Source organism: Rhinolophus sinicus, chromosome 6 (genome assembly GCF_057876585.1).
Source record: "Rhinolophus sinicus isolate RSI-liver-muscle chromosome 6, RSI-T2T, whole genome shotgun sequence".
Taxonomy (NCBI): domain Eukaryota; kingdom Metazoa; phylum Chordata; class Mammalia; order Chiroptera; family Rhinolophidae; genus Rhinolophus; species Rhinolophus sinicus.
This window is the reverse complement of record NC_142506.1, coordinates 37075604-37093204: the sequence shown is the minus strand read 5'-3', so window position 1 is coordinate 37093204 and position 17601 is coordinate 37075604. Positions and strand designations below refer to the sequence as shown.

The 17601-nt window shown below is 36.1% G+C and overlaps 1 protein-coding gene across 2 annotated transcripts in view; it reads right to left on the bottom strand.

Annotated features, from left to right (window-relative positions):
- Positions 1-17601, bottom strand: part of VIRMA (vir like m6A methyltransferase associated) — a 55148-nt gene that overhangs the window by 24523 nt on the left and 13024 nt on the right. For both annotated transcript variants that reach the window (XM_088799051.1, XM_088799050.1), the window contains exons 6-10: positions 11184-11306; positions 8153-8425; positions 5790-6930; positions 4192-4683; positions 3134-3288 (exon numbers count right to left, since the gene is read on the bottom strand). In XM_088799051.1, the coding sequence (XP_088655177.1) occupies positions 3134-3288; positions 4192-4683; positions 5790-6930; positions 8153-8425; positions 11184-11306 (2184 nt within the window). The remainder of the gene's footprint in view (positions 1-3133; positions 3289-4191; positions 4684-5789; positions 6931-8152; positions 8426-11183; positions 11307-17601) is intronic.

Genomic DNA, 17601 nt, shown 5'->3' with positions numbered 1-17601 from the left:
GTAACTCATAATATTTTAAAATAAAAGCCTTTATAACAAAGGAAGTAAAGGTGTTCTTTTCCAAAGAAAAACATTATCAGATCCATATTGATTTAAATAACCTAAATTTCACATAGGGATGAACTTATATCTAATTCTTTAAACAAGCTTTAAAATGAAATGTAAAGGCCCTACTATACTGGTTTAGAAATAAGAAGTGACCCACTATTAGTATTTGGTTTCTGAAAACTTAAATATTTACATGTTTAAACAGGACCATTTAAGTAAACTGAATTTTTTTGCAGCATGAAAAAAATTTTTTTATACAATTGACTGCCTATAAACTATAACACAGTGTTTATTCACCTAATGCTGTGATTACCTTCACACACTAAAAAAAACTATACAAAATGTATTAATTTTTAAAAGGATCAAAAATCTAAGGGGAACATTTACTGAGTGCTTTTTCCCTTAGCATGAATTTTAAATTGCCATTTTCCTAGTTTCCCTTTATAAAATTAAAAGTACACCCTCACCCCAAAATAACAGCAAACTTTGTTTACAAAACAAACACAAATGAAATATACCATTTACCACAACTGAACTCAAAATTCTCTTCTAGAGGCTATGGCACAACACTTTCAGATCAGACCAAATATGTTTTATCAAAAAGCATTCTAATATAAAAAGATATACCAGTTCAAGACATGTGATAGGAAGACTAAAGGAAACTGAAAGTAGTAGTCATGTCTTGGTTCTACACTTCTCCGTGAAGATTACCACTGTGTATACCTACAAGGTGTAATCAAAACAAAAATGGTGCATGTTTAAATAAAAGGCACAGTAAAAGGCACATTGCCATTAATGTGCCTCAATATACTACCCCTCGCTTCGAACACACTTATCCCATCAGTCTGGCCACTTTCTGAAGCAGTTCTGGAAGTCCTCTTCCATGAGTGTCTTTAGTTGCATTGTCATGGCTGCCTCGATGTCCCAAATTGACTAAAACGTTTACCTTTCACGGTCATTTTGACTTTGGGGAAGAGCCAGAAGTTGCACGGTGCCAGATATGATGAATAAGGTGGGTGAGGACACACTGTAATGTTTTTATTTGACAGAGACTGCCGTATCAGAAGCAATGTGGGACACGGAGCCTTTCCGTTGTGATCAAGAAATACAGTGAATTTCTTGCCAAGTGCCATCCAACAGAAAGGCAGGATCTTCAATACAGGAAGCTGCGTGTCAACCTTAGTAACAGTGTGTGACAAGTTTCACCTTGTTCGGCGCAGTCTGTTAGGTGTGAGCTATGGTTGAGAGAAGGTGTGTTTTAAAGTGTGTCGTAAATCATCCTCCATCACGACAATGTTGCATGTCACACATCGCTTCTGGTATGGCAATTTCTGTCAAATAAAAACATTACAGGGGGCCGGCCCAGGTGCTCAGGTGGTTTGAGCTCCATGCGCCTAACTCCGAAGGGGGCCAGTTCGATTCCCACATGGGCCAGTGGGCTCTCAACCACAAGGTTGCCAGTTCAATTCCTTGAGTCCTGCAAGGGATGCTGGGCTCTGTCCCCTGCAACTGAGCTTGAATACGGCACCTTGAGCTGAGCGGCCTCCTGGATGGCTCAGTTGGTTGGAGCATGGGCTCTCAACCACAAGGTTGCCAGTTCAATTCCTCGAGTCCCGCAAGGGATGTTGGGCAGCGCCCCCTGCAACTAAGATTGAACATGGCACCTTGAGCTGAGCTGCCACTGAGCTCCCGGATGGCTCAGTTGGTTGGAGTGCGTCCTCTCAACCACAAGGCTGCCGGTTCGACTCCCGCAAGGGATGGTGGGCTGTGCCCCCTGCAACTGGACCTGGAGCTGAGCTGCGCGCCCTCCACAACTAAGACTGAAAGGGCAACAACTTGACTTGGAAAAAAGTCCTGGAAGTACACACTGTTCCCCAATAAAGTCCTGTTCCCCTTCCCCAATAAAATCTTAAAAAAAAAAAAAATTACAGTGTGTCCTCATCTACCTCAGTCACTAGATCTGGCACTGTGTGACTTCTGCTTCCCCAAAGTCAAAATGACCATGAAAGTTAAACGTCTGGAATCAATTCCGAATGAGGCAACCACGACAGTGCAACTAAAGACACTCACGGAGGAGGACTTCCAGAACTGCTTCAGAAAGTGGCAAGAATAATAGGATAAGTGTGTTTGAAGCGATGGGTAGTATCTGAGGGGGATTAATGGCAATGTGTCTTTTACTGTAATAATTTTTTTTAATTTAAACATTCACCATATTGTTTGATTACACCTCATAAGTATTCTTCCTACGTATTTTTAAATCAACACTTTCATATACAGAATATACTGCTCAAATGAAAAATATAAGGAATAATAAAACAAATACAAGTGTGCCCATCGCTCAGAATATATAGTAAAGTATTATTAATACCTTTGAAGAATACGTGTGCCCTCCTTTTATAAAGGCATACTTCAGAAAAAATATCTATTTCCAGTATGGAAGTTGAATTTACTAAACTTTTACTGGTAGTATCATATATAAAATTTAGGATTAAAAAGAAGCCACATGCTATTTATAATATTTACTCAATGTTATCCAATTTTCTACTTGGTAAGGTCAGAAAGCCAAGAATCAAAATAAAATAGAAAATTATAATTAGATACCTTAAACTTTTCAAGACTGCCCACATAGGTTTTCCATAAACTTCATTCAACATATTTATATACTTTAGAATATAATGCTCACATTCATTATTCTTCACTTTTAAGGATAGCACATTAATTAACCACAAATGAAGGATTTCTAAGTTGTACTTAGAAACACATACGTAGAAAATACAAATACATGTAAACTATACACAAAACTGAACTTTAGAGTTCATCTTTAAACTACTTCTTCCATTTTGATTAGGAATTTCAACCAACCACCAATTTCCATGACTTTTCAGAAAAAAGATAGTTTCAACAATTTCCTAAAAATCTTTTTAAGACCACCATATGAAATACACTACATAAAAGGCACTTTTCAGGGAGTTAAAAACAGAGTATCACTAGGTATAACAAAACATGATAAAGTACTAATTACAGATATTCAAAGGGTTTTTCCTTCACATATCATAAATACTTAAAATAACTTCAAGTACCATACCTTGCAATTTAGCATTATTTTCATCTGCTTTACAAAGCTTCAAGAGGGATGGTGCATGCTGTTCTAGCATTTGGACATCACTGGAAGACTGAACCACCACCAAAATAAGTATGCATGCATAATTATAAGCTACTGACTTCTTAGACTTGGAATCACTGAAACAAAATAAGGTTTTAAAGTTTTTGGTACAAAAACAATTTTTCAGGAACAATTTTAAACATTTTTTTTCTACTTAATTTTAAAAAGAACAATGGAGAGTGAAATTCTATTAAGAAATAAGATCACAAGAACAATGAAATATTAACAAGTATACTTTGCTAGCAATGAAAGATTAGGAAGTACACTTCATTGTTCTCCTTTAAAATGTTTGTCCACTTTGGATAAATAGGAAAGTGTGATGAATCAATCTACTGCCATCATCATTCAGTCTTCTACTAAAGAACTGTGAAGATACAGCAACACATAGAAACCACTGTTGTGTGCCTTTCATAAGCTCCCTAAAAGACCCGTCACTCAAGGAGTCATATCAAGACTCCATTGTGAGACCAATTACCTGGATGCCACTGTTCTATACGACACATTCCAGGAAGGGCAAGCATGTTTCTCTTCTCATACACTAAAACCTTCTGCCCTACTGGACAAGCTCTTGAAAATTATTATCATTTTCAATCCTCCCCCCAGTCAAAGCACTTCTGAAACCAGAGCACGATGAATAGTTTAGAGGGCAACAGATAGCAGCAGTTCTCATCACTCCTAAGGGACATAATCCTGTGCCTTAGGATTCCCCTCCATACCAATTAGCAGGAGTACTGCAGTTGCAGTCTTTGTCAACGCCCTGGGGAAACTGGAGGAGACTGCTAAAAGATCCACTTCACTGCTTTACAGCCACATCTTGTATTTCAGATTTCTGTTATTCTAATCCTTAAGTTAATAAATTGTGTTATGCAGAAATACAATTATAGTTTTTACTTTCAAAGCAACACCTTCTTTTTAAGAAACTAGCCCATTAGTGATGTAGTTTTCCCATATAATAGAAAATTTAAGAAGTAGAAAATTACCCTAAGGCTTCTTTGGAATAGTACTCCATTAGAGTAATAAGACTTTGGAGATTTTTCTCAAGACTGAAAACATGGCCAACAGCTGATCTTCCCACAGGGTTAAAAGTAATCAAATAAAGATTGTGAAGGGTTCCCAAGAGATCTGAATGGTCAGTTTCTTCACTGGCTGTACAACGCTGAAAATGGCTGAAGAGTTCTGTAATACACTGCAATGTCTGAGTTGAGTCTTGCAGCCACAAGGCAAATGCATCATCAATAACACCATCAGACTGAAGACCTTCCTCTTCATCTTGATCATAAAGGTGACACAGAGCTCGGATCAACAAATTTGTTGCTTCATATTCTGACATAAAAAATAGAAGACCCTTTTGTGACTGTGCAAGAAACTTTAAGACATCTTTTGTGGCTTGCAGCACACCAGGGTGGGCACTTGTTACTGGAATTGACAAAAGCAAGGTAACCAACTCCAAGAAGTGGTGGCTGTGAAGATACCTGTAAAAAAAATGAATTGATGTGTTAAGTCTACAAAATAATCTTTATTTACTCAACAGTCATTAGACAGAAGAGGTAAAATTTTAATGGCCAGTATACTGCTTTAACTAAACACAATGTAAATAGCAAATCTATTCTCCACCAAGCAAAAGTACAAGTTCTGTGAGGCTTTTTCATAGCTAGCATCTGACAGATATTGAATAAATAATTGTTGACAAATTTTCTCTTTCCAGGACCAACCCTGACTTTAAAGTCTTCCCAGGCTACTTATCAAATGCTTCTTTTTCACCATGCTCCTAACTTACCCATGGCATATATGAATTAGTGTATCTAGGAAAAACATAGGCTGTATACTATAAAAAATATACAGCATATTCAGATTTATTCTAGGCAGTTAGTATATCTGAATTAGTACTTCCAGAGGAAAAAAAATTTTAAATTATCAATTTCAGTATTTGACTAGTTAATAGTATCATACACAGCACTCTTTTATCAAATCCAAGAACCATTTTTTAGCATAGTTTTAGCAGAAAATTATTCACAGGCAAAAACGTCAAGTAAAGTCTCAAAAATTAAAACAAAATAAAAAAATGATCTACTGTGGGTGCTGATTTCCAATAATGGCAAAATTGCATCAACAAATAACTAGAAAGTTAGATAGCAGAAACAAGTGCTAATTCAACCTTAAAGATATCCTTAACCAGGACTGTAAAATTAATTTAGTAAAATGTAAGTTTAACTTACAGTGTATTACAGGGATAAGGTACAAAGAGGTTCATACAGAAAAGCTTTCTCCTTCCTATGCCATCCTCTTGTACCACCTTCCTAGAAGCAACGCAGCAGTTTCTCATTTATTCTTGCTCAGACATGCTTATATAAGCATTGCCGTTGATTATTATCTTTAAGTTGCTATTATTACTTTAAATACTAACAAAATATAGCTAACCCACAATAACATACTTCTGTTTCTCAACTATTTTGAAATATCAAGTATCCTTACACAGATATGCATTATCTATTTATGTGGTTGATAAAAAAAATAAACCACATAAAACTGCCTCCAATGATTCTGTGAAATAGATTTCCCAAAACCAAAAATGTCTTACCTAAAGAGAACAGGATATGGGTCATCCCTCTCTGGAGGTCCAGTAATACGTGCCATTGTTGGGAAAGACTTAACAGGAGGTTGGATCATTGTATGAGGTGCAGTTTCCATTAAGTGGAAAACTTCTTCTAGGAGGTTAATAAGCTTTTCTATTTCCCCTTCACTTATATTTGAGGATTCCAAAAGATCCATCTCCATTGAAGCCTCTACCTCATTTTCATATTCTGGGTTTGTTCTTTCAAGTCCAGTATCTGTGTCATGATCAGGTTCACTGTGGTTAGGAACAGATGAAGTCTTCTCTGCTAAATGGTCACCAAGTCTTTTAATCTCTGACAAAATTTCATAGAAATGGCACTTCTGAAGGATAGCTGAACCAGCAGTGACAACTCTCACAGTCTGATCTAAAAGTATGAGCTCCAGAAGTTTTTGATAGCCACTTTTTTCATTCTGCCTAACTCTTAAAAAAGCTTCCATTCCTTCTGTTATACTAACGACACTGTCCAAAGCTTTAAAAGCATTTAACTTAAGGGAAGATGAGACGTGATCAGCAAATAGGAGCTCAAATAATCCATTGATCACTCCTGCTTGTAGGAGTCCCACGACTCCTTGAGTTCCACATTCTGCCAGTGAGGACACTAATTTGGTCCCAGCTTTGAGCTGTCGGACATTTAAGGCAATGGGTTGACGAAGGGCTACTTGTAAATTTAAAGCTTGCATGGTCCAGTCAACCAACTGGACAAGAGAGTCTTGTTTTGTGTTTTTCAATTGCAAATAACTTAATCCTTTTATTATTAAACTTGGAATTTCTTCTAAAGCTGTTACCCATTTTGCACCTCTATCTTCCCGATACAAATCTAACAGTTCAGTTAACTTCACTGAGGCTTCTATTGCCCCTGAATTTTCTTTATCTGGACCTTGATCCTTTATTCTACTGATTTCAACTTCAAAAGTAGTCTTGTATGGACAGCTGAAGTATAAAAGTGGTACAAGCTCCCTGTCATATGGATCATATGTCATAGGAGGAACTGAAGCTAAGTCTTCAGCAGTGTATTCAACATCAAAGTTTGGATACTTAAATGTTTCACGTTCCAAGTCAGCAATTCCATCTTCATCACTGGAAATTTGTTCATAACCATCATCCCCTGAAAATTAGTTTGATAACATTCAATTATTACATCACTGTTGTTTAATGCAAAAAAATTTGTTTAATCTAAAAAGTTTATTTAATAGTATGGCAAAAAATAAGAATTAATTATTTCCTGAACAAAATTAACTTCTACCCCAACATCTTAAAAACAATTACCAACACTTATAATTTCTAATAAAATAATTATAGAAAAACTTCATAAGCAAAGTCTTCTATTGTAACTGTTCAGCTTTACACTTTACTATGCTATAGGCATCTTTTCCTCACAGAAATAAGATTAGAAATTAACTAATCTTATTCTCTCATCTTCTCTACAAAAAGGTTCTCAGGTTAAGAAAAGAGCCTTCCTGACATCTAACTACTACTTGCCAGTTAAATATAATGAATCTAAAAAGGATTATCTGATAATCTGGCAATGGAGGAAGCTGAAAAATTAGCACTGAACCTAATTATTTATATTTTGTAAAAGGGCCCCTGGAATACTGAAATGACCCTCCCTCTCAGGTAGAATGACCCTCACCTACACTATTTTAGAAAAAAACCAAGGCAGATTATCTGTCATTTTGCCTAAATGCTTTAAAATTATATAGCATTTCTTCGACAAATTAAGAGTCAAATAGTTTGAAAATCTCTTTTTTGCTTCCAAAGGAAGCAAAACCTAATTAAAGGAGTGCATCATGCTATCACATATCCCTGTGCTGATATTTTCCCCCCTGAATTTCTAAAAATAATGTCGCTTTTTGCTAAAATAGCTAGGTAGTGGACATCTTTAGGAATGATACCCAGTTTACTACACCACTCCTTACTCTGAAAACAGCCCACCAAATCCTAGTCACCATGTATTTACTGTATGACCCTGCTTCCCTGGCCAATCTGATGATATCAAGAGGCAGCTAATACCACAATAAGCTAAACAGAATCTCTCTCCCAGGAAATTGGAAATGGAACTGAGATACAGCCAGGTCAGCTGGTTGGTAAAAAGGAAGAGATTAAAGCTGTGAGGTGAATACAGAAACAAGTTAGTTGACAGAAAATAAAATAGCAACATAAAGCAAACATGGAGATTCCATTTCTAGCCAAGTCTTGAGACCTAATTACATTCCAACTTGGGTTTCTTGAAGGCCTATCTTTATTATAAATTTTTTTGCATAGCTCAAAGCTACATCAAATTAGCTTCTAGCACTTAAAACCAGTAAGTCCTAGCTAATGGAACCCACCTTCACCTTCCTCATCTTCTTCACCTTCTTCCTCTTCCTCTTCCTCTTCTTCATCAGGGATACTATCGACTGTATGTCGATCATCCTCTTCCTCATCCTCTTCGTCCTCTCCATCCACGTCATCTTCATCATCATCACCTTCTTCCTGCTGTTCCTCTTCTACTTCTCCTTCATCAGAATACTGACCTTCCTGGGGAACAGAATTCCGATCAGGAGAAATGGGCTCAAAGTAATCTTCTCTATGCGGAGCATCCTCTTCCTTGTCACCAGACACTGAAAAATTGAGATTTAAGGCACTGATTACTTTTCAAATTTACTTTTCAATTACGGTTAATATATAATATTACATTAATTGCAGGTGTACAATGATTAGACATTTATATACCTAACAAAGGGCTCACCCTGATATGTCTAGTGCCCATCTGACATCACACATGGTTATTACAATACTATTGACTATATTTCCTATGCTGTACTTAACATCCACATGACTGTTTTTATAACTGGCAATTAGTACACTGTAATCCCTTTACCTTTTTCACCCATCCCCCAACATACTCCCATCTGTTGACCATCAATTTGTTCTCTGTATCTATGAGTTTGTTTGTTGGTTCATTTATTTTGGTTTTTTTTTAGATTCCACATATAAGTAAAGACATATGGTATTTGTCTTTCTCTGTCATACTTATTTCACTTAGCACAACAACCTCTAGGTCCATCCATGTTGTCATAAATGTTAAGATTTCATTCCTTGAAACTAGACTGCTATTTGTCACCGTGTACCAAAATTAACTCAAAATGGATCAAAGACCTAAACATAAGACTGAAACAATAAACTGCATAGAAGAAAACATAGGTACTAAACTTATGGACCTTGGGTTCAAAGAAGATTTTATGAATCTGACTTCAAAGGCAAGGGAAGTAAAAGCTAAAATAAATGAATGGGACAATACCAACTAAAAAGCTTTTATGCATGACAAAAAAAACCATCGACAAAAATAAAGAGGCAAACAACAAAAAGGGAGAAGATTTCTGCAAACAACATCTCCGATAAGGGGCTAATATCCAAAATACATAAGGAACTCATACAACTCAACAACAAAAAACAAACAATCCAATTAAAAAATGGGCAGAGTACCTGAATAGACATTTCTCCAAAGACGATATACAAATAGCTAATAGACATATGAAAAAATGCTCAACATCACTAATCATCAGAGAAATGCAAATGAAAACCACAATGAGGTATCACCTCACACCAGTCAGAATGGCTATCATCAACAAGACAAATAGTAACAAGTGTTGGAGAGGCTCTGGAGAGAAAGGAACCCTCATACACTGTTGGTGGGAATGCAGATTGGTGCAGCCTCTATGGAAGGCAGTGTGGAGGTTCCTCAAAAAATTACAAATAGAATTACCGCACAATCCAGCAATCCCTCTCCTGGGTATCTACCCAAAACATCTGAAAACACTTATCCATGAAGATGTATGTGCTCCTATGTTCATTGCAGCTTTATTTATGGTGGACAAAACATGGAAACCAAAGTGTTCTTTGGATAAAAACCGGATAAAGAAGAGGTGGTATATATACACAATGGAATACTATTCTGCCATAAAAGAAGACGAAATAATGCCATTTGCGACAACATGGATGAATCGTGAGATTATTATGGTAAGCAAAATAAGTCAGACAGAAGGTCAAGAACCATGTGATTTCATTGATATGTGGTACATAAAACTGAAAACAAAGGAATAAGACAGACAAATGAAGAAACAAAAACTCACAGACACAGACAATAGTTTAGTGGTTACGAGAGAGTGGGGGGGTGGGGGTGGTATATGAGGGTAAAAGGGATCAGATATATGGTGATGGAAGGAGAACTGACTCTGGATGGTGAACACACAATGTAATAAATAGATGATGTATTACAGAATTGTACACCCGAAACCTATGTAACTTTACTAACAATTGTCGCCTCAATAAACTTTAAAAAAAAAAAAGATTTCATTCTTTTCTTTGGTTGACTAATACTCCTTTGTATATATATGTACCACTGCTTCTTTACCCATCCGCCTACTGATGGGCAAGTAGGTTGCTTCCATATCTTGGCTGTTGTAAATAATGCTGCAAATGAACATGGAGGTACACATATCTTTCAAATTAATGTTTTTGGATTGCCTCAGCTAAATACCCAGAGGTGGAACTCTTGGGTCATATGGTAGTTCTATTTTTAATTTTTTGAGGAACCTCCATACTGTTTTCCACAGTGGCTGTACCAATTTACAATCCCACTAACAGTGCACAAGGGTTCCCATTTTTCCACATCCTCACCAACACTTGTTTGTTGATTTACTGATGATAACCATTCAACAGGTGTGAGGTGATATCTCATTGTGGTTTAAATTTGCATTTCCCGTATGATTAGTGATGTTGAGCATCTTTTGGCCATCTCTATGCCCTTTTTGGAGAAATGTCTATTCAGGTCCTCAAAGCACAGATTATTTTAATGGTTTAAATAACATAAGGCAGCAGGATTGGATACTGTAATTACTTGATGACATTTTGAATGATCTAGCTTACACTTTTTTTTTAAAAGCTTGCCTTTAAAAAATATTGAGTATATATTGCACAACTTTACACTGTTCAAGTTAACAAAATACACTATTTTATTTTCTAATACCATAAACTAGTCCTTTTTTTATTTATTAAGTAACTATGCAACTAAGTAACTTTTATCTCTTCTAATACATACTGCTTGTTTTTATTAGTTCTCTTCTGTATGTACCACTATAGCACATTAACCCTTTATTTTCAAAGCAATGTTGATGTAGCTTCAAATGAATTAACTGATTTTTTTTTTTTTTAAACAAGTTCACCTGCCAACAGAAAACAACAAGGAAATACTACACAGGATAAAAGAGGGAGAGGAGCATTCATCAATTTTCTTTCAGCATTTAATTTTCTTTCTTTAAAAAAGCACTATTACCATTACTAAAGGGGTTTAAAAACTAGCACTGATTTTATTTGTACCTGGCAAAGGCATGGGATCATCTTCATCATCATCAGGTGGAGGGGGTCCTGGTGGAGTTCTTGGTCCCCTTGGCTGTGGTCTTGGAGGGCTTCCATTAAACTGATCTTCTTTCTCCCCATCAGCTAGAGTTTTATTAGACAGCAAAAGAACTTTCAAATTATTAAACTATAGAGAAATGAATGCATGACAAAAATACTGTTCATCATTTGAGTTTTTTATCTTTAGGATTTATTAACTTTTCCGTCTGATGTCTAAGAGAAATTTTGCTCATTTACTGATATTAGGAAAAGTTAGAATTTCTGACTTCCCACATACCAAAATATACTGTATATACCCTTGAGCATTATCCCAGAGAAATGAACTTATTTTCCTACAGGAAGATGTACACAAATGCTCATAACAGCTTTATTTGTAAGTCAAAAACTGAAAACTAAATGTCCTTCAATGATTGAACAGTTAAATAAATTATGATATTCATACTATGTAACACTATTCAGCAACAAAAAAGAACAAACTACTGATACATGCATTAAAGTGGATGAACTTCAGGGAATCTTGTGATGGTACAATCAAGTATCTTGATAGTCGTGGTAGTTATGGAAGGCTAGATGTGACATAATATTGCATACAGAAACACACACACACACACACACACACACAAATACAAACACATGATGAGTGCATGTATAACTGGTGAAATCTGAACAAGCTCTACAGATTGTACCAAAGCTAATTTTCTTGTTTTGATATTGTACTATAGTTATAAAAGATGTTAACACTGGAGGAAGCTAGGGAAGAGTACAGAGAACTTCCCAGTACATTTCTTTGCAACATTTTATAAAGCTGTAATTATATCAATATAAGTTAAAAACATACATACATAAATAATGAATAAGCTTAAATGTCAATTTTAAACAACTCAGTAAATTTAATAAAATTTAGAGTAGCTATTATAAAACTATAGACAGTAGAAAAGATCAATGAAACTAAGGCCTGGTTCTTTGAAAAAATACACAAAATGGACAAGCCTTTACCAAGACTCATTAAGAAAAAAAGACAGAGATTTCAAATGAATAAAACCAGAAATAAAGGAGGAAATGTTACAACTGACCACAGAAATACAAAGGATCCTAAGAGAATACTATGAAAAATTATATGCCAACAAACTGAACAACCTAGAAGGGATAAATTCCTATTAACAACAACTCACCAAGACTGAAATATGATGAAACAGAAAATCCGAACAGACCAATTACCAGTAAGAGATTGAATCAGTAATGAAAAACCTCTCAATAAACAAAAGTCCAGGACCAGATGGCTTCACTACCAAATATTGGTACGAAGAATTCATACCAACACTTCTCAAACTCTTCCAAAAAATAGAAGACGAGGAAACACTTCCAAACTCATTTTACGGGGCCATCATTACCCTGATACCAAAACCAGACAAGTATGCCAGAAGAAAAGAAAATTACAAGCCAATATCACTGATGAATATAGGTGCAAAAATCTTCAAAAAAAGGGGGCCAGCCTGGTGGCTCAGGTGGTTAGAGCTCCGTGCTGCTAACTCCGAAGGCTGCCGGTTCGATTCCCACATGGGCCAGTGGGCTCTCAACCACAAGGTTGCCAGTTCAATTCCTTGAGTCCCGCAAGGGATGGTGGGCTCTGCCCCCTGCAACTAAGATTGAACACGGCACCTTGAGCTGAGCTGCCTCCCGGATGGCTCAGTTGTTGGTTGGAGGGCGGGCTCTCAACCACAAGGTTGCCAGTTCAATTCCTCGACTCCTGCAAGGGATGGTGGGCAGCGCCCCCTGCAACTAAAATTGAACATGACACCTTGAGCTGAGCTGCCACTGAGCTCCCAGATGGCTCAGTTGGTTGGAGCATGTCCTCTCAACCACAAGGTTGCCGGTTCGATTCCTCGAGTCCTGCAATGGATGGTGGGCTGTGTCCCCTGCAACTAGCAACGGCAACTGGACCTGGAGCTGAGCTGTGCCCTCCACAACTAAGTCTGAAAGAACAACAACTTAAAGCTGAACAGAACCCTCCACAACTAAGATTGAAAGGACAACTTTACTTGGAGAAAAGACCTGAAAGTGCACACTGTTCCCCAATAAAGTCCTGTTCCCCTTCCCCAATAAAATCTTAAAAAAAAAAAAAATCTTCAAAAAAGTATTAGTGAAGCAAATTTAACAATGCACTAAAAGGATCATACACCATGATCAACTGGGATTTATTTTAGAGATGAAAGGATGGTTCAGCACCCTCAGATCAGTCTTTGTAATACAACACTAACAAAATGAAGGATAAAAATCATATATCCTCCCAATAGATGCAGAAAAAGATATATTTGACAGAATTCAACATCCATTTACACTAAAAACTCAATAAAATGGGGGCAGAGGGAATGTACCTCAACATAATAAAGGCCATATGTGATAAGCCCACAACTTAACAGTGAAAAGCTGAAAGCTTTTCCTCTAAGATCAGGAACAATACAAGGATGCTCGCTCTCACCACTTCTATTCAACATTGTATTGGAAGTCCTAGCCAGAGCAATTGGGCAAGAAAAAGAAACAAAAGGCCTCCAAATTGGAAAGAAGCAAAACTCTATTGCAGATGACATACATTTCTATTTATAATAGAAAACCCTAAAGACTCCATGAAAAAACTATTAGAATAAATGAGCTCAGTCAAGTTGGAGGATATAAAAATCAATATGCAAAAATCAACTGGGTTTCCATACAAAAATAAAATACCTAGGAATAAACTTAACCAAGGAGGTATATGACATGCATACTGAAAACTACAAGACATTAATGAAACTAAAGACACAAATAAATGGAAAGATATTCCGTGCTCATGGATTGGAATAATATTGTTAAAATGTCCATACCACACAAAGCAATCTACAGATTCAATGAAATCCCTATCAAAATTACAATGGCATTTTTTACAGAAATAGAACAAGCAATCCTAAAATGTGTATGGAATTACAAAACACCCAGAATAGCCAAAATAATCTTCAGAAAGAAGAACAAAGCTAGAGGTATCACGCTCCCTGATTTCAAACTGAATGACGGAGCTATAGTTATTAAAAAGAGTATATTGGCCTAAAAACAGATACACAGATCAATGGAATAGAACAGAGAGCCCAGAAATAAATCTACACATAAATGATCAATTAATTTACAACAAAGAAGCCAAGAATATACAAAGGGAAAGTACAGACTTTTCAATAAAAGGTGCTGGGAAAATTGGGCAAACGCAAAGAATGAAATTGTATTACTATCTTACACCATACACAAAAATTAACTCATTTGGATTAAAGACTTGAAAGTAAGACCTGAAACCATAAAACTCCTAAAAAAAAAAAAAAAAAAAAAAAAAAAAAACTAGGTTGGTAAGCTCCTTGACATAGGTCTTAGTGATATTTTGAATCTAACGCAAAAGCAAAAATGAACAAGTGAGACTATATCAAATAAAAAAGCTTCTGTACAGCAAAGGAAGCCTTCAACAACATGAAAAGGCAACTTACTGAATGGGAGAAATTATTCGCAAATCATATACCTGATAAGGGGCTAAAAATCCAAAATATATAAAGAGCTTACATAACTCAACAGCAAAAAAACAACCAATCCATTAAAAAATGGGCAGAAGATCTCATCAGGGAAATGCAAATCAAAACCAATATGAGATACCACCTCACACTTGTTAGAATGGCTTTTATTAGAAAGACTCGAAATAACAAGTGTTGGCAAGGATGTGGAGAAAAGGACGTGCACTGTTGTAGGAATGTAAAGTGCTATAGCCCCACTATGGAAAACAGTAAGAAGGTTCCTAAAAAATTAAAAATAGAACTACCATATGACCCAGCAATTACTCTTCTGGATATTTATCCAAAGAAAATGAAAACACTAACTTGAAAAGATATATGCACCTCCCTATTCACTGCAGCATTACCTACAACAGCAAAGATATGGAAACCTAAGTGTCCACTGATAGATGAATAAAGAAGTTGTGGTATACCTATACAATGGAATATTATTTAGCCACAAAAAAGGATGAAATCTTGCGATTTGCAACCACATGGAAGGACCATGAGGGAATTTTACTAAAGTGAAATCAGTCAGAGCCAAATACTGTGTGGTCTCTTACATGTGAAATCTTCAAAAAAAGTTTTTTTAAACAAAGCTCATAAATAAAACAGACTGGTGGTTGCCAGATGTGGGGAGGTGAGGAGTAAGAGAAATGAGTGAACTCCATTTTATTTTTTTTAGTTTAAATTTTATTTAAAAAAAAAAACCGGAGACACAAAAACACTCTGCCCACAAGGAACTCACAGTTTGATAAAAAAGACAAACGAGCGCAGCAAAATAATAGATTAAAAGAAAAAAAAATGAAAGACGAACTGTGCTTAGCAGGTAAGATATAAGAGATTAAAATACAGTGTGTGACCACCAACTGAGACAATGAGCTCACACCACACTATTATGTCGAGAAACAACGGTCATTTTATTTGTGCTCATAAAATGCTAATTGTAAAACAAAATATTATTTCTTAGTGACCTCATAAAATCCTAATTGTAAAATAAAATACTTTTTCTTACTAACCTTAATTATAATTCCAAAATGTATTCCTGAGTCTCATTTCAACAGCTTACAGTGAATAACAATGGAGTAAGGAGAAGAGACCCTGAGACACAGGAGTACAGGTGTCTACTTTATACAAGGAAAGCCACTGAAATTTACTGGAGTTCTCTTTTTTCTTATCTCCAGCTAATAGGCAAAAGGTTCTCAAAAAGTGGAAAAATCTGCATTACCAAAGATTTAGACATCTAAACAAATTTGAAATGCACTCCTGAAAAAATGCCATTAATATGAATATTCCAAAAATAATACCAAACACTGGCATAAACACAGACACATAGATCAATGGAACAGAATAGAGAGCACAGAAATAAATAAATGCCTATATGGTCATTTAATCTACGACAATGGAAGCAAGAATTTATGGTGGGGTAAAGACAGTCTATTCAATAAATGGTGCTGGGAAACCTGGACAGACACATGCAAAAAAAACGAAGCTGGACCACCTCCTTACACCATATACAAAAATAAATTCAAAATGGCTTAAAGACTTAAGTGTAAGATCTGAAACCATAAAATTCCTAGAAGAAAATATAGTAAGAAACTTTACAGACATTACCTGGAGAAAGATTTTTACTGATATATCCCCTCGGGCAAGGGGGAAGTAAGAGAAAAAATAAACATGTGGGATTACATCAAACTAAAAAGCTTTTTCACAGCAAAGGAAACCATCAATAAAACATAAAGAGATCCTACTGAATGGAAGAAGATATTTGCCAATGATATATCCAATAAGGGGTTAATATCCAAAATTTATCAAATCACTCGAACCACTCCAAAAAAACAAACAACCCAATAAAAAAATTGGCAAAGGACATGAAGAGACATTTTTCTAAAGAGGACATACAGATGGCTAGCAGACATATGAAAAAATGTTCAACTTGACTAATCATTAGAGAAATGCAAATAAAAACCACAATGAGATGCCACCTCACCCCAGTCAAAATGGCTATCATCAATAAATCAACAAACAACGAGTGCTGGCAAGGATGTGGAGAAAAGGGAACGCTTGTGCACTGTTGGTGGGATTGCAGATTGGTGCAGCCACTATGGAAAACAGTATGGAGACATCTCAAACATCTTTAAATGGAACTACCTTATGATCCAGCAATTCCACTCCTAGGCATCTATCTGGAGAAATCCAAAACTCTAATTCAAAAAAATGTATGCACCCTTATGTTTATTGCAGCATTATACACAATAGCCAAGACATGGAAACAACCGAAATGGCCATCGGTAGATGAATGGGTTAAGAAACTGTGGTACATTTATACAATGGAGTATTACGCAGCCATAAAGAAGAAAGAAATCTTACCATTTGCAACAATTATGGATGGACCTAGAGAACATTATGTTAAGTGAAATAAGTCAGACAAAGAAAGACAAATACCATATGATCTCACTTATATGTGGAATCTAAAGAAAAGAATAAATGAATGAACTAATCAGAAACAGTTTCAGAGACATAGAGGAAAAACTGAGGGTTGCTAGATGGGAGGGGGTGTGGGGATAAGGGGGAAGGTGGGGGGATTAGAAAACACAGTCAGTAACCACAAGATTGCCACAGGGTTACGTAAGTTAATTTGGGGAATGTAATCAATAATGTTGTAAAGATTTTGTAGGGTATCCGATGGACACTTGTCTCGTTAGGGAGACCACCTCAGGGAAGATGTAGATGCCTGATCACTGCACTGTACACCTGAAGCTGAAGCTGAACAATAATGAAGGTCAACTACAAGTTTATGTATATATATATATATATGCATA